Consider the following 23175-nt stretch of genomic DNA (forward strand, 5'->3'; position numbering starts at 1 on the left):
ACACAATAAAAGCATGCATATCTACATATGTAAATGGAGAATATTCAGGTTTCTTTTGAAAGATCGATTCTGGATTACCCAATCACTTTCCATTCTCAAGCTTGATGTTTATTAATTAATGAATGTATCATGCTTGTAATGTAATTCATTAATGTTTCTAAACTAAAATAAACTGTAGAAAATATTGAAAAGAATCAGGAGTTTTTGGCAGAATTGGAATTGGGAGAAATTTTGGTACCGTCCCATCACTAGTTAAAACATCATAAAAACTTTGAAAGCATTAGTTTTTTAGCAAAATGTGCCAAGAAAGTTGTTGCTAAATCTAAATTCTTGTAGCATTTTAGCAAAAAAACTAGCAACAGCTTAAACCCTGTTCTTTTTCAAAAATAAGCATGACATGCAAAGTCTCAGATAAAGAGTGAATGTGCATGTTTTATTGAATGGAATTTGTTGTATACTTCACGTATGATATGCAAATATTGAATCTTGAGTAAAATACACATTGGCTATGTTTGTAATACACAAATCAGCCTATTGGTAAAAACAGTTGTTCCATTCTGTGCTTTCATACTTTAATTGTGGACATGATGGTGAAATTCCAAAACAGCCAATTTTCACACTGTGGCACAAAGAAGACATTTAGGTGATGGTGAAAGATAGTGAGCTCTGGGTATGTTAGAATCCAGTCAATCTATTGGAGAAGTTAGTTAATTCTTCAGAGTCCATCATTCTGTGATTTCACACCCATGGACTCAATTCCAATTCAATTCAATGGAACAATAAGCAGAAGGCCAGGCTTGGCTTGCATTACCTTCAAGTTACAATATCTTCTGATGACTACTATTTAGCATTATTGGTCAGATGCGATAGGCAGGCAACAGCACCTGCTTTACATTCAAGCCTGTTGCAGCTACAGCTGAATCTGTGACTACTATAAGGAGATTGCACACACATGGTTTTTATGTGTGAAGGTTAAAAATTTGTGTTCTATTGTTTGCCTGGCACAGAACAGCCCATTTAAAATGGTGTCAGGATTATGTCACTTGGACTATAGATGTCCTGTTCACCAATGAGTCATGATCTGCTTTGCAGTCAGAGTATCAATGGATTTTTGTATGGAGAGTGACTGGTACACAGTATCAACCAATGTTCAGTGGCATTCTTGGACAATTTTAGAATATTTTGAATTCTTCCACAGATATTTTATTGGAACCATAATTGTATCCACAGGTTTCTGTGGGTAGAACTCAGTGTTCTGATTGGAATACCACACTTCAAATTTAAAGAATGAGTATTTCTTTTGACAATATTATGTTATTAATTTACACTTAAAATATTGTCATGATTATTTGATATTAAACATGTAATCTTAAATATTTCAGAAATTACTACTGTTAATAGCACAAATATACCAATTGTTTCACAGAAACAATGTTGCAAGCTATCTAAAGTTCTGAAAGAAATGTCCTTTCTTGTAACTGATGCAATTCACTTCCTATGTGAACTTCATAAAAATATAGAAGGAAGAATAAAATTAGTTGATCGTGATTTATTGAACAATGGATTATTAAATAAGGTATTTTCCAAACATTAATTTTTTATGTAATAAGAAGATAAAAATTTTTAAATATGAATACAAATATCTATATTAATAATGGATTTTTCAGTTTGAAAATCATTTAAAAGAAGGTTCAATACATTTAAAAAATGTAGATAAAGAATACCAAAAATTTACAAAAACAATGTTAGATGAACAACTGTTTCTGGTAAATTATTCATTTATAAAATTTTCTATTTGTAAAATTTAATGTTTATAAGTGATAACAAAGTTTTTTATTATTATTCTTAGATCAAAGGAACAAGTTTATCTGATGTTTCACTATCATTTTCAGTTTATGTAAGTTATTTAGAAAAATTATTGCCATATTTTCTTCTTAGGTAAGACACTTTCAATAATTTTCTTGTATTACTTAATAAGAAAGTCTGATATATTTTTAAAATTCAGTTTAAATAGTGAAAGCAAAACTAAAGGGAGCATACTAAAATTGGAAGAAATACATGAAAAACTGTATGATTTAACTATGAAATTAATATCATGTTTTAATAGCTTAAAAAATTCTCTGCAGCTTTTTGTTGAAATGGGTAAGTTGTTATCAGTTCTATTTTATTATTTCTACTTATTAAATGCTTTGTTTTCAGTTTAGTTTTTTTTCTTTTCTGAAGTTTTGAAACTTGAATTTATATTAAAACATTGGGTTAATATGCAGCAAAGATGTCAATGTTACAAAATATAAAAAATACATTTCTGGTATTTGTTTTTTGATGTATCTAGGGAAATAATTTTTCATTGAATGAAACTTCATATCAGTGCATTTAAAAGCAAGTACCATTAGACTATTATAATAATGACACATTATTGTCAACAAATCTTATTTTTATCAAATTCTTCCTACTTTAAACTACATTTCTACATAGTTTCCACCATTATTGAGACATTTATTATAATGGGGCATCAGTTTCCTTATAGAATAGGGCTACCTTTGAAGATAACTGTTTTTTCACTGCTCATTTGACATTATCATCATCATCATTAAAAAAAGGATGGCTAACAAGAAACTTCTTCAGATGCATGAACAAATGAAAATCACTTGGTGTTAAGTCTAGGTTGTAGAGAGAGTGTTCCACTTGTTCCCAAATGATGTGATGAGGGTTTGAGCAGCAGTGTGAGGCCAAGCATTGTTGGACCCATTTCCTTATCCCATCACTCTTGACATTTTGACTGTTGGTCTGCAGGTCTCACATTTCTTGCATTCAAAAAATGGATAACTGACCATATTTCAAAGTTAGTGATCTGCTCAATTGTCTTGAACATGTTAAATGCGCAGAAAAATACAAAAACACAATCTAATGTTGTTATAATGGTATCTATGACTTGCCAATAAATGACAGAAGGCAGTATTCATGCAGAAAATCACACTGCAGTGCTGTAATGGAAATATTTGCAAATAATATTTACTTTTCAAATGCACTGATACATTTTTATTACAGCCAGACAATCTCCCAAATTATTGGGTTATTAGACTATTATTGGGTTGGATTAGACTAAGTTAATAATTAGATATGAAGTAATTTTTAAATCTGTGAGTGATCTGTATGGTTATATCTAAATCAATAGTTCTGGAAGTGAAGATCAGATGGAAGTCTGGCATAACTAGCAACACATCTGCATGGTAAATGGAAAGTTGTGGGCTTGAGTCCCACTCTGAGCAAATTCTTTTCTTCCAGAAATTCTAAATTAAATTATTATAATTATTAAAATTATCATGAGATGGCAGCTTAACCACCTATCTCTAGTTAAATTAAGCACAAAAATCCATTGACATGTGCTTTCCCTTACTTTGGAATATGCCTCTGCCTCCCTTCACCATTGGTACAAACCATTTAAATTATGTTAACTTCTATAGATGACCTAGGTATAATTTTTGATAATAAGCTGTTTTCAGTACACATTGCCATATACCATGGAATTCTCTGGAGGTTTTGCAGGTCCATTTCTTTGATATTACATTCTATTTTTTTTTGTTTGTTTGTTTGTTTGTTTGTTTGTTTTTTAATTAACTTCCAATCTTTTGCCGATTATGGTTTATCAATCTAAGCCATGACAGTCCCTTCCCTTTTAGAAAAATTCTCAAAAGAATTCAATAAAATTTATCTGATTTTAAATAAACTCTGTCATTTACCTATTACTTATTATCCAAACATTGCCAGGTCCAGACCAGGGCTTTCTTCTTTCACAGAATGCATTAAATATTTCAATTGGCTTTTTATATTTTAAATATTTTAATGGTTATATAATGGCTCTGCCTAAAAACACCATGGCAGAACTTGCATAACCCTTCATGTATTTTTACACTTTTTTTAGATTATCTATTTCCCAAAGATCATTTCTTAATCGTATCTCACAAAATATGATTGACCTTGAATATATACTTTATGAAAATTTTACTCATTTTAAAAATACTTGTAAACATATTCTGTATAACTTTAAAATGATTTGCACTAGAATCTCGTTTTAACGGATCGTGGAACAACAGAATTTTTTCCAGGTCTCACCAAATCAATGTAATTTTACCTCCTTTTAGCAGATTCATTACTTGGAATAAGATTTTTTCCTACCCCTATCTATTGTAAACTTTGCATTTTTCAAAGTTTAGTTAATATTTGAGTGTTTCCAGAAATTTGTAGAGTTTGATGAGGTACTTGTACAGTACATTTGGAGTATGAATAATTGAAAAATTGTATGAAGAGAGTCAATGCAATTGAGGAGGAGGCACCTAGTGAATATTTTGGTTCCAATCCAAGCGTAATGCCAAAATTTAGTGAGGCCATCGAGTATTTCCAAAACTCGAAGATCTTCCTGACTAGTTTCAGCATAAATGAACAAACTGTAATGTACTGTACAGTACATGACATTGCTATTATCAAGCCATTGTTGTATTCAATAGGCAGAAAAGAAGCATTAAAACAAATCAAGATGGATGAGTTTTTTTAACAAATCATGAAGTCAAGCAAAGTGCTAATGAGCATATGTAATTTGCATCTTTTTGTGCATACAGTATATATGGTTTCCATCAACTTTGTTGTACACACGTATGGTATGATGTACAATTGTGTACAGCAGGTATAATATACATGTATGTTACAAACAAGTGTGTTTCTATAGGATAAAGAATAGCGATCTCAAGAGACTGGATAATTTCAAATACTGGTATTTTTTATATGTGGGGGTTTAAAAAATGGAAATTTTTTGAATAATGGATATTTTCCTGGGTGTGCAGGAAATCATTGTTCGTGATATAATGGATTCTCAGAAAAATGGATGATTTTCGGTGGCCCAAGCAATCCATTAAAACAAGATTCGTCTGCATTTTCATTTTTGTGATTATTTTAATGTACTCTAATCTTCTTTTCCATTCCATCTTTTTAGCTTTTTAATGTAACTAAAATAAATAAATAAATAAATTACAGCCTGATAATTTGGCAGATCTAACTAATCAAAAATCAGGTTTGTTGAGTTATTGCTTATATACTATATATTTTTATTACATCTATAAACATCATGATATTTTTTTCCACACTAGGAAATTAAATAATTTTATGTTCAGTTGTCAATAAAGAAAATTTATTTTAATTCCTATTTTGATTAAAATTACTGAAAATGCTCACACTAATAAATGTGTGTGGTTAAAATACAAACATTTAATAAATTCTTTGACCATTTATAAAATGAAAGAAATGGTTTATCTCAAGTACAATATTTATACAAATCTAAACATAAAGATTAGCTAAGTCAAATATCTGCATGTGAATAATGTAATTGTTTTACTGTCAAGAATTTGCTAAATATAAACAAGATAATATGCTTGTGTTTTGGATGGATTTTGTACTTTGGTCCTTACATAATATTAATTGCTGTATTTGAAATACATATATAGAAATCTATAATTCATTTTGTAAATAAAATATGCCATAATTTGCATTAGGCATATAATGTGTTTTATTCATAAACTCATTCATCATACAATATAATTGATATTGGTATTAACAATGATGAACTAATATATAAAACTAATTATGAGAATTTTACATTATTTAAGTTTTTTATTAATACTTATTATTTTCATATAACCAATGTATCATAATAATAATCTGGGCAAGAAAAATTAAGAAATCAAACACTTATGTTTAAATTATTTGATTTTTATAAATTCTTTATACAAACTTTATTCTTTATATATATATGTATGTATGTATATAGATAAATTTTCCATTATTTTTAATAGAGAGTACAGAACATTATTGCAATTCTCCTTATCTTATTAGGAGAATATTCAACATTTTGTGCAATCTACAATCACTTTTTGAAGGTATGTAAAGTATATTTGAATAGCATGAAGATATAACAATACATAACAAACAAAATTTTCTAAATATATAGAAATGAAAAAAATATTTAGTGCAAAAATAATGACGGAACAACACTTACCAATTCTGACATCAGAAATCAAAGCGTCGGATTCTTTAGTATTAACATCTATGATATCTGTAATCAATGCCCTTAAAAAGGTATGATTTTATTTTCTTGTTGCTTTTATTACATGATAAGATGATATTAAATTTTTAAATTTTATGAAAGATTACTCAAAAGACAACTGAAAATATGGAAATTCTTTCTAATGGAATTCCATGTAAAGCAAGAGGATATTTAGATACCATAAATAGTAATAGTGGTAAAATGCAATACAAGCCAGTTGTATTAGACTTGCGGCAGCGTGGAGTAAAGTTCATGGAAATCTTGCAAGAGGTGAGTAATTGGTGCTTATAGAAAATTTTATTTTATTTAATAATTAAAAATAATAAAATAATTACAGGACAAGAAAAGCACAATACCATATGAAACAGCACTTAAGAATAGAGATATATTAACAACGTATGCCGATAATAAAGACGAGCTAATGAAAAAAGTTAGTGCATATCATATTAAACTATGTCATAATGTAAAAACTTTTATAAAGTAATTGTTTAATTTTTTCTCTCTTAAAGCTTTCTGTAACAAATGAGAAACTGAAAAAGACAGAACAAGTAAGAAATGTTTTTAAAATAAAATATTTTGAACTACAACATTTTGAAATAAACCTTTTTTAAGGAAAAAGAACATTGGATGCTAGAATATCAACTGTTGCAAATGAAGCAAGGAAAAATGGTATTGTTTTTGCTTTTTATTTTAGAAATTATTATAGAAAATTTCTTTCTAAAATATATTTATTATGGTTGGAGAATTTGCAGTACTCAACAAATTCATCTTTTAATTTTTTAATAAAATAAAATCTCCAAAAAAAAGTTTTTTTTTCAGCTCATGCTATAATAAAGTATATTTTCCTGACCATTCAGTTTTATCCTTTTGTCATAAGGTAAATTAGGATCATGCACAAAAACAAACATCTAGTGTGTATACAATGTTTGTGCACAACTTACTTAATGATGGACAAATGAAGAAACTGGTCATGTGGGAGGAAATTTGTCTTGCATTCTTGAGGAGACAACATTTCCACTCACCTCGAATTGACAAGGTTACTAATCTAAGTACCCAGTGTCAGTACTCATTAACAGAAATCACTTTTTTGAAGAGAGGCATTGTTATTTGTGCCCATTTCTTTTTACTATGAAGACATGACTTAAATTTCTCTAGTGAAAAACTATAAAGAAGAATATAATTTACAACAGCCTCTTCTAATAATAGTCGGCTCACTACCACTAATACTTCATGGACAATACTTGTACTGAAACATTCAAACAATGCATTTTGCTTTGTTTGAATATTTTTGTTTTTCTTTTGTTCTAAATTTTACTTGATCTGCCTCTGCAATGCAACACACAGGTATACACCAATGTGATTTCTTCCTCTCTGCCCACCCACCCAAGTGTGTTTATACACTCAAACCTGTTTTTGTGCGGTCTTTTTTTGTGCGATTTTTTATACGTGCAATGTGTTTTGTGCAATTATTTTTGTGCAGTATACCAATTTGATTGAAATTCATATACCGCACACAAAAAATCACACAAAACAAATCGCACAAATAAAAAAATCACACAAAAATAGACCACACAAAAACAGGTTTGAGTGTATGTGTACCCATTTACCTTTATATGTGAAACTAAAGTTTCATTGTAAAAATAATGACATCAAGTAGAATACAATTTACACATCCTATTTTATTCTTTATTTAATTAATCAAAAAGAAAGAAGAAAATGAGTCTATATTCTTATTTTTCATTACCTTTTTTGAAATTGTTAATCTTAGTTATAAATGAAGGTGAATAAATTATGTTTTTTCATTTTATGAAAGTCTCAAATAACAAAAGTAAATTTGATTAATTTTTGATTTGATACACAATCTACTGAGCTTTTGTATACACATAACAATAAAATTATTTTTTATTCAGTAGATTTTCTGATACAAATGGTTTGCAGAACATGGCTTGTGTCTTTGTGAGACACTAGTTGAGAAATGCTCATTTAGAAATAAATAAATAATAACTGCAAGTAAAACTGACAGTGGCTGTTTATTATGTAATTTGTAATTTGAAGGAAGGAATTGGTAATTTAAAAAGAAAGAAATTTGATTATTTACATAATTGTCATTTGAATGCATTTAAGTTTTTATGGTGATTTTTCATTTACTTAATTTTCTAAGAACTATAAATATACACTTTTAAAACTTAAACACTTTAATCAATTTATACTGAAATGCATTGAGCTTTGGAGAAAATTAAGAATATTTGTTATTTTTTAAAGATTATATAATCTGAATGCATTTAAGACTGGAAGAAGAAAAAAATTAATGAAAACACTTGACTTCAGATTTATAAAACTTGAGAAAATATTTTCTTATATATAAGTCTTTAGTAACAAGAGATGATTGAGAAAAATGAAATAAAAATCATATTATTGTAAAACCCATGAAAACTAGCACTGCACAGTATTCTGTAAACTTCCTGGCTTTGATGGGTTTTCAATCTTGGGAAGACTGGAACAGGAAAATAGTCTGCTTCAAAGTGTGAATGTGCTTTCTTTTTTTTTTAGCGTTTCAATTTAGACATTGTATTTGTTCTATTTATTAAAATAATTTCAAAATAAAGGGAAAAGGGGCAGAAAGTAAAATATATATTCATGTAGACACTCAATCAAAAAAGGAAGTGTTGCATCAAGCACACCTGTTCTAAATGAAACTTGTGTTTTCTGAAAATTTAGATTTATAGATGCCAATTTGAGCTTGATACTCCCAAGCTCTCTGTATCTGTCTTAATTTAGTACTCAACGTTTTTGATAACATGTTCTTTTTAAACACATTGATATGTTAGGAAAGTGAACTTCCACTGTTTTAAAACTGAACATTCAGGTCAGGAACATGTGCGTGAAATACAGACAGAAACAAAAAATATGAAAATATTTTCTGAAGTTTCTGTTGAGATAAAAAAGAAATTCACTCTACTTGATTTTATGTTTTATCTGTTTAAAAAAAGTGTGGCCAGCAAGGAAAAGTCTGCCACAAAGACAGACCTAAGGACTACAGTGCAGGGCTGTGGAGTCAGCAAAAAACACTTGACTCCAACTCCAGCAAAATGAAATACCAAGTCATTTTATAGGGGGCAGAGGTGCTCTTAGGGGATTACCGTACTCTGAACTATTGCCAAGGAGCCTGGGGCATTTACCCAAATGCTTTTTATAGTTAGTATTTTTAATATTTAACTTACATTAATATTTATTTGCATAAAAAATTAATTTTTAACAAATATTTAATAAGAGGAGAAATGGAGCGATAAAATTCTACATCTACATATATTGTACAGCTTTTGCACTCCAATTTCACCCTTAAAGAAGAGTTAATCCAACTAAAAAGTGTGCGATCTAGCTATTTCAGCCCCTTGTTTAGAAAAGAAAAATACAGTTGAGTCTGCATAAGTCGACACCCGGTAACTTGACACCATTGGTTAAGTAGTCAGTTTTCTGTGGTCCCGGCTAACTTACATAGGCATCAATGTTAAAAAACTCCGGTTTACTTACACCGTTTAACTTGTCACCACTGGATAATTCAACATACTTTTGCTGTCCCACACTCCGATAAGTCGTCACCCCCTCCCGAAAAACAAATTCACTTCACACGTGGTGCGAACTTCATTTTTTTCAGGAGAGGAGTCGATTTATTTATTAATATATAATTAATATATTTAATAATATAATAATAATAATATATATATACATATATATATACCATATACATATTAATAAAAATGCCTTAACATTTTATGTATTTTTATGTGTAAAATAATAACAGATAAACAAAAAGAAAATATACAATCTACATCAATGTCACACCAGAATCCAATTTTGCATTTTCTCACGCTAAAGGCATTAAGACGTTACTTGCCAACAATTGACAATTGCAAAGATGTTTTCAAGGTGTTCGTGATCGTTGAAAAAGAAAGTCGAGACAGTTAAGTGCTCAAAACAAACAACACTAAACGAATTTTTCAGTTTTTCATCTACAGAGTAATTATAAATGGAGGACACAATGTATTGTAAGCCTATACTACCGTATAACGCACTACTGTATTTTATTAATTGTAGTTTTGTGGTTTTTTTTCCAACTTCACTTTAGCCGTCACATCGGATAACTCGACACATTTTTACTTCCCCTTGGGGTGTTGACTTATGCGGAGTCGACTGTGTATACTTTGATCAATTAGTCTGGCTCCTTTAGAAAAATAGAGTACTTATTTAGAGCAGGGATAATAAAGGAATGATTCAAAAATATTCAAATTCAATTGGGTCAAAATAATTTAACTACTAAACACAAATACTAAAAAAAATACTACATATTTAACAAATTAAATTTATGCATTTTGTATGTATTTAAAATAAATGAATTATAACAAAATACAAAAATATTTTAAAAAATTAATAAATATATAATAGTTTCTTTCGTTTAAATAAAAAAATTAAACTAAATTAAAAATGTGGGAGTCTGAGTCGACACATTTTTCCAACTCCGACTCCTCTGGCCAGAAATTCCTCCCGACTCCAACTCTGACTCCACAGCTCTGCTAGAGTGAGTGTCTATATTTGGATAATAGCAGATGCTCTTTGCTGGATATGAAGGAACCAAAAGATGTTTAAATATAAATTTATTACATGCATTAATGCATATATTTGCGATTACTTATTAAAGTTTACTAGTTTTAAACATATTTCACTCTTTGATATTTAACTCTTGTTAGTCACATTAACTGTAGTTTGTCTATCAGTGTCGCTAGGCCTCAATCCTGTATCATATGTCTTTGAATTAATTTGTGAACTTATTAATATCAATTATAATAGTATTTAACTAAATATTTCCTAAAATCCATCATTGTATAAGCGAAAGAAAAAATATCAATAGTTTTAATTTTGTTCCTAATGTTTTGTGTCAGTCTTTTTACTTTTCCAGCTCTGTTTTATATATATATAGGCCTATATACCAGAGGAAAAGTACGGTGATTGGTCAAGAAATGACACCTCAAGATTTTTACATTTTTGGACTCAGGACCTTGAAACATTGAGAAATTCAAAAAATTTTGGGGGTTTTTTCTGTGTGTGGAGCACGATTTTGTTCACCATGTTTGAAATTTAATAACTCCTTTGCTTTTTGTCAAAAATTTCTAAAATTCTGCAGGAAGATTGTGTATTAAGGGATTGTTGCTATTAATTTTGGTGGTTAAAGGTCGACTGGGTAGGAAGATAAAGGGAGGGTTGTTGTATCTCGAGTAGGATCGGAGTAGGGGTTATGATAATTTTACTTGTTATTAGTATTTAGAATTTTTTTTATAAAACCCATCCCTACCCTCAAAATTAAGCTTTTTGCTTTATAATAAGGGACTGTCTATAAATGACGTCCAAACTAGAGGGGGGAGCTTCAGTGGACATCTGTTTATTTCATTAAATTTTATGCATTTTATTATATTTTTCAAAATTTCTTGTATGTTTCATTTTACTTATGGTATCTATCTTTCATAAAGTGATAAAGGTTTTAAGAGGGGTCAATGTTTTGTTGGCCATCCAAAGAGGGGAAGGGATTATGGAAATTTGGACAAACTGTACAAGAGGACGAGGAGTAAAAATTTCAAGAAAAGTGCAGATATAATTTATGGACAGTCCCTAATTAAAAATATAAGGTTTTTTAATAAAATATAACAGATGGTACCAAACAGTTTTGAATGTTGCTGAGAAAGATAAGCAACTCATTGCTGGATGTTTGATTCAATATTTGCTTAAGTTTCCCTCTAATATGAATTAATAATAGAGATATAACATATATTGGTTTTTGTTAATGTCTCTTAGGTTCCACTTTAGGATAGTTTGAGAAAAAATTTGACAGTAATGCTGAATTAACTACTTTTTCGGTTCTTGCAGGTTTTACCATGTGTAACATTGCATCTTTCATTTTCAAACTTGCAGTTGCCTTTATAGTGTGCTTTAATTGTATTATTCAGATAATTTTTTTTTATTTAACACAGTGTATGTCAAAGGTATTTCCATATAAAACTTGTTAGAACATATGCATATTTATACATGTAATACATGCATGTAAGTCTTTACATTTTGCATTTATTTGTGAAGATATTTTGTTTTTAAAACTGCAAGATTATAGATTGTTAAATTCTAATATATTTTTTATAATAAAATTTCTACATTTATTTTTATGAATCTGACAGAATATGTTACTAACATATTTATTCAAGCCATTTATTTATTATTACTATTCAATTCTGTGTTTTAAATATTCATTTGAAATGATACAATGACGATTAAGTTGCAATAATCATTGTCATATCTACAGAATAGCAATTGTACAATTGTTATTGTGCCTCCCTGATGTAAGAATGTTTTTGATGATTTCTAAATCTGAGATAATTCTAATGAATAAGATGAAGTTGTAATTAATAAATATTACATACAAAATAGTTTGCATGATTTGTTTTTATTAAACAAATTATAGATTGGATGTAAAATAACTTTATTGGAATTATTTTCATAAAAATGTTTTATTTTCCATTAATCAGGTTGACGGAATTGATAACACAACGGACAACAAAGACATCCATCATTTGTTTAAGGCAAAGAAGGACCAACTGTTAGGCGAATTACAAATTGCTGACAGTAAAGCCGTTGCTTTTCATACGGAAGTAAGTTAGGATTGGTATTTTTGGTTTCTTTTATTTGTTTTAACTGACTACAATCGAATCTTGATTTTTCAGAATATATTTCTAAATCAAAAACTCAATTTAGCTAAACAGTCTTATCAGAAACTGGAGAAAGATTATGCAGATTGTCAATATAATCTCTCTCAGTTACAGGTAAAATTTATTTATTTATTTACAAAGATATTCTTTAAAAAATACTAATAAATTATCATACATTAAGGACGAGTTAAAAACGAGAGTTACCATGTACGAAAATCAGTTGAGCACAATGAGTGACCACTTAGCAGAACTAAATGAAAAAATAACAGAACAGAGTGAAGAGCTTGAAATTATGAAATATACAGTGAGTAGCAGTTGAAAATTCCTATCTGAAATATTTATATATTCAATTTGTTTTTTCCATTGCAGGGAGGGAAGAAAACAAAAAAATAGACATTCATAATATATTAAATTCATTGTTATATATTATGGGACCAAATTTGTACATTTTGAAGGTCAAGTTTGCGATACCAGTCTAGTCACAATAGTATTGTAATTCTACACAACCAGGGAAGCAAGCCTTGCATTTTAAAATTTGATCAATATAATTTTGTTATATTTTTGTTTAAATTATTAATCTGCAAGCGTATTTGTTTTTTATAATTACGTGGATCGACGAAAAGGACGGATGCCTCGTCAAAATTTTATTTCTTGAAGATTCATAACAAATTGATGTACCGCCAGAGTTTTGGAAGATTAAGAATTGTTACAATCTATTGTGTAATATTTATATATAAATAAAGATGAAATCTTTCCAGGTAATTATTTTTCTCATAAACATTTTTATTCTTAACTGTGTATACATATTTCTACTTTCATTTAACATTGAATTATACAGATAATCTTTTTTATAAATACTCTATAAATACATTTAAAACAACCAACAACAACAATGACGATTTTAAAATAAGCTCATACCACATTAAAATACTGTTGCTTAACTGGCATTTCTAAAGCGCTGTCTGTTATTGTAGCGTTTAATTCTGCAATTAAAATTTGTTCTCGATGGTCTGGAAGACACAAATTGTTTGGCAATTCATAAATACGTGTGCGGGTTTTCTAGTCGTTTAAAAGAATCTCCTTAAAAGCATCTCCATGCAGCATTTAAAATGGAAGAAAAATGTTGCAGAATTGGCACAAAATAGAATCTCTCTTCGACACTTTGGTTAAAATAAACACGTTTTGGTATGTATATATGTTTCTGAATCACGTAGTCACAGACATAATGACTAGTCTAAAACAACAATCTCTCTTCTGAATTATTTTGAAGGACGTTCATATGGAATAAAATTGAGTCGCTGCAGATGACTGGAGTTCGATCTGACCCATTTTAAATTGTAGTCTTTGCAGCCACTTCAATAATGTCATTGCCAGATCCTGACCCTGAACAGGAGGTTTCCAATTGAGGCAATTGTGTAGTCGGACTTGTAAGTGACCGGGGAGCTAACAATGAAAAAGAAAAGCATTTAAGGTAACTTTCAGCATCAGTAACAAAAATAGTTTCAATCAATTTATGTTAATCTTTTTTAATTTGCTCTCTAGGATCAAAGATATCGTCATCAGAATTTATAAAAGTATTTAATGCAAGATTTTAACATCATTTTTAAGGATAAAATAAAATAATTTTTACAAGGATTGTTCAGATTAAGGATTATTTGATAATCTGCCAGTTTTTATTGGGTTATATTAAGGCTCATTAGTAACCAGCCTTAATATAACCAATAAAAAAAATTGTCATCAGTTGTGTAGGTCATAATTCTTTTGTTTGTAAAATTCTATATAATGAATGTACAGTAAGACCCTGCTTAATGTGGGGTGGATGCATTCCTAGACAACAAAGTGCTAAGCGAAACCATTTTAACATAGAGTAAATAGGGATAGGGGAACACGCAACCAAAAAATAAGCAATTTTACTATAATTTTAAGTTATTTTTATATAAATTTTTGCATAATAATATATGTTAAATAACACAAACACATGCACACAGAAATGCAAAGTCCATTTTTTGTGATGAATGTCCTTGCTCTTCTGAAATTCTCGTTTTTTGCGATAAAGTAGTGTAGTTTCATTTGTTGCTTTTTGTTTCTTTCCTTAAGCAAATGTCGGTACCAGAAGATCGCATCCAAAACACCTTGTCTTACTTTTGCACTCCTTTCAAAATCTGGATCATTTGCTACAATTTGATCAATGATTTCAGTTATTGTTACCAAACTTTTACTACAGAGATCTGTAGAGAAATTCTTTGGGTTCTTAGTTTTCAGAATCATTGTTCTGCTAGTTCTTGAAGGTTGTTGTTGGTAAGGCTCTAACCAGAAACCTGCAGTAACTCCTCAATATCCTGCTCATCTACATCTCCTAGTCCTGCTGTATCAATTAGGTTTGACCAAATAGTCAACCTAATGTTACAGCAATAGGCTCTTCTCATTGAGAATTCTTGGACATCTTCAGCCATATATTCTTCCACACTTTGTTCATGCATTTATCAGTTAATTCTTATCAAGCAAAGTCAATATTTCCTATGGCATCCATAATGTTATATTTTTTCCAAAATTGCACAAAACAAACATAGATTTAAGGGAAATACAGCTCTACGATGAATTGCCACCTTTTGCCAATTGGTTCGTGGTTCATAAATGATTGTATTATATATGAACCAATTAAATGACGCAATAATTTGAATCAGTGTAAATTTTGAGCATTTTTTTAAGGCTTTGATACGATATAACGCGATCTGCTCGGAGTTAATTGAGGCAGCATTAAATGGAGTCTTACTGTACTTGTAATCTGTTTTATTAACAACAAAAATATATCTTACTTTATAATTATCTATTAATACCTACAATTTGCAGATAATATTTGCAGGTGAATTTTCTCAAATTTTATTTGTTGAAGTAAAACAAACTATTCATTACATTTGTGAAATATACTAACACTGGAAACTGTTTTAAAAGGTCACTTTTGGGACACAAAAATGGCCTCTAAATAAAGGTGACCTTTGAATTATTACAGCAATTCATTATTTATTTTATTAAAGTTTGAGTTTTTGTATACTTAATTGTGTTAGTATTTGAAATAATAGAATTCAATATCGTTCACCATTAAAAAGTTTTATTGTATTAATTTACACAATATGGTTTTCCATAATTAATAAATCTGTCAACATAAATGAAGAATAAGTATTTTCTGCAAAGAAAATAATAATTGGAAACTTTTTATTTTAACATTAAGGAAATTATAATGCACTTCCAAATAAGTGAAAGTCTTGCTTTTGCATTTTTGAAACACATCCTACTTATAAGACCATGCTCTTGTAAGTCAAAATAGCTGGCACACACAAGAACACTGCAGTGCAGTGTCAATGTAAATTAAATGTAAATGCATAGCCAAAATAAAAAAAATTCTTACAATAATATAAAAGATGCTTTGAAAATATACCGTGGTTAGGATTTTTTACGTATATTACGCAGCACGGTGCCAATTTTGCTCTGTTATGTAGGCGGACCATGTCGTAATCCAACCGGGGACACATTTTGGAATTGGTAAAAATGGGAGTCTAAAACTGATTGAACTTCAGTTATTTTTTAAAATTTATTGATCTATAAATTGGTGCTATTATATTAGCGTATTAATAAAATTGCTGTATTCCAAGACTGATTCTGCAAAATTGGGAACGTTTAGTCACACTATGACTAAGAGCATGCTCTTGTGTGTGGAAATACAGTTTGTTGTTAATTATATGATATTGTTATCCCTAGTGAACATTTAGCTGGCAAACAACTGTTCTGTATTAAACTTTAATACAGAACTGTTTAATTATTTGTGCGGAAAAATGAGGTTATGTTTTCATGATACTAATAAATCTGAAACTAAAACAAAAAATATGCTGTAATAATCTTTACCAACTATTTTCATCATGAAGTACAATAATTGCTATGTTGTATTAAAATAAATTAAATTTAATTACTTGAAATATTTATTATTAATTTTAATATATTGGGTGATGTGAAAGTTTTTGGAATTTTCTAGTTTTATGGCACAACATTTATTTCAAAAATAAAAATTTATTTGAGAAAATAATTGCCATTACATTCAAGCACCTTCTTCCATCGATTGGGCAGGTTGAGCATTCTTGCCAAATAAAGCTCGGGCTGTTTTGACTCAAAGAACTCTACAAATGCAATTTTCATTGCCCTGTTGTCAGCAAACTGCCTTCTATCCAAGAAATGTTGCATAGAGCAGAAGAGATGATAGTCGGATGGTACAATGTCTGAGATAAACAAGGGGTGAGGGAGAGTCTCCCAGATGAGACTAAGTAGCTTCTGTTGGGTGAACCTTGATACCTTGTAGTCTTTGTGACAACACATGTTCATTTATGAATGAACTACAGTGGATTGGTCACAACTAAGTGTCTTGCTCATTTCTTGCATGTTCGGACATGGGTTAGCTTCTACTAGCTGACATTCTACTGGATCATTAATTGATCCGGTAGGACAGAAGGCCTTCCTGAGCACGACTTATCTTCAACTTCATACTGAACCAATTGTATCAGTAGATTGTAGACTTGGAGATGACATTCTTGCCAAATGATTGAACTGTACAGCAATAAGATTTGGCTTCGTTTATACCAAACTGATAGTTGTAAAGCTCACTTGTAAACGGCATTTACAAATCCACAAAATACACTGCTCACAAAAATTAGGGGATATTTCAAAATGAATATGAATCAATAAAAAAAAAGCAGCATTTGATTTTTTTTTAAATATTAAACAAGAACATCAGAAAAGCAAACAAGTCAAAGTTGTTCAATTATGCAAACTCAATTATCATGATTGAAGCCACCCAAGACTGCCAAAACACACTGGTAGCGATGGGGCATGGACAAGATCAGATTGTCCAACAGTTCTTGTGGGATCCCCTGCAACTTTTCCTCCAGGGCAATTTTCAGCTCAAAAAGTGTTGTCTGGCAAACCATCCAATGTCTCCCACATCTTCCCAGTACATCCCAAGCATATTCAATGGGATTCAGGTCTGGAGAATGTCAGTCCATGCATTCAATTCCTGCTTCCTGAAGCACGTTGATGAGATGCACACAGTGAGCCTTGTATTATCGTCCATGAAAAGAAAGTTGTTTCCAACTGCTCCAGCATAGGGTACCACTACAGGGTGCAGGATCTCATCTCGATATCTGACAGCAGTCAGCAATCAGTTTCTGATGACATAGAGGTCGGTACGACCACCAATGCTGGGCACATGCAGATACAGTGATACCTTGGTTTTCGTGGATAATCTGTCTGAAAACAATTGGCGAAATCCGAAACTGACGAAAACCAAGGCAATTATTTCCATATGAATCAATGTAATCCAATTAATTCGTTCTAGACACTCCAAAATACATACCAAACACACATTTTATAGAGAATTAATACAGCATTAAATACTAAAAGCAATAAGAAATTAATATAAAAGACTAATTAGCATAAAGATATAAGATAATTAGCATTAAGATAAAAGCAATGGAATTGTTTGACTAGACACATGGGGTAATGTCTTCTCTTGTAGAAGCTAGTTGGACATGAGCTTCTAGCCTATATTGCCCCGTGGTAAAGTGTGATGTAATTGTCATGTATGCATTTATGATGGTCGTATCACGGGGAATAATGCCTTCTGGGAGGTCTGTTTAAGAGTAACTGGCCCCTATTCGGGCATTACAGATGTGGAGAGAACCTGGAAAACTTCACATGGCCAGCTTGTCCTGACAAAGCACGAACCCACGACCGAACTCCCAGTGTTCAGGGAACGGATCTGTTGGCCAATGGTGGGCCATCGCGGGTAATGCTCGCACAATGAGAAATAATGCCACACTGAATCCGAAAACACGTGGGTTGCCCTTTGTTTTTGAAAAATTAGCAGCGAGGTCACTTAAGAACGCTGATGAAATCCGAGACAAATTTTTCGCAAAAAAAAAAAATGGACAAAAACTGAAACTGACGATAACCGAAGTCAACGAAAACTGAGGTATTACTGTATACCAGTACTTTCAGCCTTTTATATAGTGCATTTTTTACCAATGAAATAAAAGTTGGTTTTGCATCTCGTCTGCATAATTGAACAACTTTCTTTGACTTGTCGTTTGCTTTTCTGATGTTCATGTTTAATAAAAAAAAGAAGCATTTGATATCACTTCATATTCATTTTTAAATATCCCCTAATTTTTGTGAGCAGTGTACTTCTTGACACCATCTATTGGAGAACAATTTTGAATATTTTAGACAGGTCCAGAAACTTTTGCATCAACCCAATAGTTTAAGGATTTTTCAAATTCATAAACAATGAAGGAATAAATTTCTGCAAATAGCATGTAGGAGAGATATGTGTCAATGAACTGTATATATTTATATAGACAGTAATCCCTCTAATTAATTGCATCACATCAAAAAGTTGAAAAATTTTTTAATTTTATCATTTATTTCCATAAAGTGTGTTTTTGTTACCAGTAACCTCTTATATAGATATATATTTAAAAAAACATTCTATCCCATTAAGAGTAAAATACTGTATTTGAAAATATGAAACAGATCCCTATTTTAAACAGCTTTCCATGGCTCCATTTATATGCTGTTTTCATGGAACCAATTGCTCAAGTAAATGGAGGGATTACTATATTTTTAAAATAATAAAATTTATTTAATTTTAAATTAATAAAAAAACTTTCTACCATAAATTAAAAATTAACAGTAAAATAAGTACTTCCAATTGTAATCGTTTCCAGAAATATGCTGAATTATCTGTAATATTTCAATACTTAATATAAAGAGAAAATTAAAAATATTTATAAATTGATCATTAAATTATTGCATAACTTGAGAAATGTGCAGCAAATTGCTGTTGCTGGTAATTAACAATTATTACAGCAACAGCAATTAACACAACATTAAATCAACTAATTAAGAAGCATTTTTTAAGCTATACATGACCACATTCAAAGTATTACATTAAAAGTGCTATTTTGTAAATTTAACACAAACAAATTGACTAATTCTCTTTAACTCTCTTCATATTGATTATATGCCATTGTTATTGTGCAATAAAAACTGCCAGATTTTATCTTTAATGAGGAAAGTATACTTCTGTTTTGGTGCTATTATAGATTTTTAACTGATCAATATAAAATTTATATTATTATTTTCAATATAAGAATTGAAAGCATAAAATCAGATTAAATGTAAATATATTGTTTAATTTGATTAAGAAATGACAAGATTAAAAGAAGATTAGTAGTAGTAGAATTTAAAAAGAAAAAAAAAAGATAAATACCTGTCCTTGATAACTGTATAAAACTGGAGTCCACATAGGTAGTAGCTGCAAGTAAAATATTTTTTTATCCTTAGTATTCATTAAAAGTAACTATTTACAAGAATTATAGAAAATCATTAAACAAACCATCACATTTCTCTAATAATCTGAGTTTATGACATGTAACTGAATTTCCAAGTACAGTAGACTCCTATAACACGGTAGATACGTTCTGTGTTATAGGGGGGTCTACTGTATACATGCTAATCACATAGGCAATTCTCATATAACATACTAGTTAGATTGCTATAAAATCTTATTAACCAAGAAATCATGTTATGTGGGACTAAGAACCAATACGAAAAAAGATTACATTTCAAAAGCTAACAAAAATACGCCATTTTATTTTTATACCTATTGGAAACAATTTTTAATAAAAACTTGTACAGTCAAAAGAAGGGGCTATGCATTCTTAGTTTGTTCTCTTATTTTTGGCCCTTCAGTTTATATATCAAACAAGTTGACAAGTTTCTGGAACCAGTGTGCAGGTGTAGTCATCTAGATATGTTTGATGGGATGGCAATCCATAATTCTTTTTGTTTGTCAGAGATGTTGCACAGTCTCCCAAAAATGCTCAGATTAGTTTCAAACCTAATGAGGATCAGGCAGAAGTGGCCTTATAATTTATGAGGCTCTAGGCAAAATTTATTTTTGAAGCCCACTAAGAGTGTAGTAGATTTATTTAGGTTACAATAATATAAAAATTTTTTAAATATAGAAACAGATATTTTTATTACTTTACTCTTTGTTTTACTATGTACAATAGTTTTATAATGAATTAGAAAATTAGATAGGTGTACAGAAATTTTCCTACAAAACTGTTTGCCTGCTTTTAGCAACATTGCATTAATCAATTACAGAAAACACTCCAGTTCTGCAGCAATATCTCTTTCAATAGACACAATTGAAAGCGAAAGAAAGTATCTCTACACATTGATCAAAATCTTTCTCGATCAACAATTTTAACTTTGAAAATGATCTTTCTTCAGATGCAATGGATACTGGTATAATTATATTTTCAATAATTACCAATTTGATGATTTAAATACTAAATTATACTACCAAATTTGTGAGGCCCTAGGCATTGCTTTTTTTCCTTTATGTAGGGGCAATCTCTGGTGTAAGGACCCAAGGAAGCACCAGGAAGTCAATTGGAAAGTTCTTTGAACCAGTTACCTGTGCATTATGTGGAGTGATATTGTTCTGCTGAAACAATCATCTCCATCAGGAAATAGGTGGAATATAGAGAGAACAAAGATGGTCAATAGTGATGTTCTGTAATGGGAACCTGTCAAGACAACTCTGCTTTAAGGGTTTATTTGGAAATACTAACTGGTGAGATCATTCACTGCTACTGCTATAACCATCAGTAATAGCAGATACTGATACATTTTTGAACACAAGAGTAAACTTTGTTAGGTTGAAACTAGTGGCTATGTTCGAATTTTAAGCAAACTAGCAAAGTTGACAATGAAAATTAATTCATTAATGTATCTCATTATCATGACAGTTTCCTCACAGCTTCTCTAAAATATATAATTTTATGCTTTCATAAAGTGTTTGACTTAAAATTACAACCCTCACTCATCTTCATCTGTTAGTTAGTTAATAACTAACAGATGAAGATGGTGTCTATGCTTCCAGAGTTGTGAATTTGGTACTCGCTGGCGGGTTACCAGAAAATTATCGATAATGTTTTTTGAATGGTGTCGAGTAACTCATCAATGTCACTAGTCTCACTGGTTTCTGAATGTACTCTGTGTTTTTCAACCTTTTGTTTTTGTTTTAGATTATTATAAATTTCATAGTTTGGAGCTAAGCATTTTTGAAGCTTCCTTTTCAATTTTGTATCCTTTCAGTCAAAGAATCTGCATTTAAAAATAAGATCTTTGAGCAATAAAACAATGAGTCCAATACAATTTAGGCCGAGACTCCACTAGCGTAAAAACAGGCATAAAACTCCTCGCCGTAAAAACTTTTAATCACGTGACCTGTTTGCGCTTGGATTGCGGTGGAGGTCTGGCTAGCGAACTTTTTATGGCGACAGTGCTGTCGAAGTTATGCCTGTACGGTTGTATACGTGATATATAGATATAAAGACAATGATTATATTCTACGAGTTTTTTCTGTACTATAATTACAAATGTTAGTAAAAATAATATCTTTACTTTCATATATTAACTTTTATTATCGTATTATTAAGATAATATACAGCACTTATAAGCTTAGCTTTTTTATTATATACTCCTCAAAATTGAAGTATTTTCCTTTGGCCGTCCATATCACGTGTTTTAGGCATCCGTTATTATAATTGGGATACCTCTTGTCCTAGACACATTCATTCATTCATTTATTTTTATTGTAAGGTACCAAGAAATACAAAGGGTACATAACCGGTGCCATATAACATAACCAGGAAAATACAAACAAGCATGAGTGCAATGTCAGAAAAAGATGGGACACAGTACAGGTAACAGAGTTAAAAAAAAAAAAGCGTAAATACAATAACATAACACAAAATACATGAAACATACGCGTTTTCCTTTGTATTTATTTTTCATGTATGTACAAAAGTAGTAAAAATATAAAATGGTAGTAAAAATAATAATAATGAACAATACAGGAGAATATATACAAAGCAAGTGCAGCAAAGAGCAAGCAATGCATGCACATATAGTACAAACATGAAACATAAGATGACACAGGGAAATCCAGCAATGAAACTAGGAGAATCCTGGGACAGGGGTATTCCTGAGGTACTCAGTGAAAAGGTTGAAGAGAGCATGATAAGTGTCCTCATGCTTAAGCAGACAGTTGAGATTGGGGAGAGGCCATTTGTAGTTGTGAGCTTCACAGAGGATTCTGAGATTAAGTCTTTCATGCTCCAGCATTGGATAGCTGAGGATGTAGTGCCTGCTGCTGTCGGTGATGTTGCAGATAAGGCACAAGGGGCTATGAGTATTTTTAAAACGATCCAGGTA

The 23175-nt window shown here is 30.4% G+C and overlaps 2 protein-coding genes across 6 annotated transcripts in view; one reads left to right on the plus strand and one right to left on the minus strand.

Moving 5' to 3' along the window:
• Positions 1-13602, plus strand: part of LOC136969553 (protein phosphatase 1 regulatory subunit 21-like) — a 33700-nt gene extending 20098 nt beyond the window's left edge. Inside the window, exons 8-21 of the mRNA XM_067263764.1 lie at positions 1383-1576; positions 1668-1766; positions 1850-1938; positions 2006-2142; positions 5844-5927; positions 5999-6126; positions 6197-6364; positions 6432-6524; positions 6604-6642; positions 6707-6763; positions 12661-12783; positions 12856-12954; positions 13022-13144; positions 13210-13602. Of these exons, the coding sequence (XP_067119865.1) occupies positions 1383-1576; positions 1668-1766; positions 1850-1938; positions 2006-2142; positions 5844-5927; positions 5999-6126; positions 6197-6364; positions 6432-6524; positions 6604-6642; positions 6707-6763; positions 12661-12783; positions 12856-12954; positions 13022-13144; positions 13210-13233 (1457 nt within the window). The 3' untranslated portion in view covers positions 13234-13602. The remainder of the gene's footprint in view (positions 1-1382; positions 1577-1667; positions 1767-1849; positions 1939-2005; positions 2143-5843; positions 5928-5998; positions 6127-6196; positions 6365-6431; positions 6525-6603; positions 6643-6706; positions 6764-12660; positions 12784-12855; positions 12955-13021; positions 13145-13209) is intronic.
• unc79 (UNC-79 domain-containing protein) overlaps positions 13603-23175 on the minus strand; it is a 115957-nt gene continuing 106384 nt past the window's right edge. For all 5 annotated transcript variants that reach the window (XM_067263759.1, XM_067263757.1, XM_067263758.1 and 2 more), the window contains 2 exons: positions 20156-20200; positions 13603-14283 (listed from right to left, as the gene is read on the minus strand). In XM_067263759.1, coding sequence (XP_067119860.1) covers positions 14116-14283; positions 20156-20200 — 213 coding nt within the window. In that variant the 3' untranslated portion in view covers positions 13603-14115. The remainder of the gene's footprint in view (positions 14284-20155; positions 20201-23175) is intronic.

This window comes from Centruroides vittatus, unplaced genomic scaffold (genome assembly GCF_030686945.1).
Source record: "Centruroides vittatus isolate TY-2023 unplaced genomic scaffold, ASM3068694v2 contig_18, whole genome shotgun sequence".
NCBI classification, from domain to species: Eukaryota; Metazoa; Arthropoda; class Arachnida; order Scorpiones; family Buthidae; genus Centruroides; species Centruroides vittatus.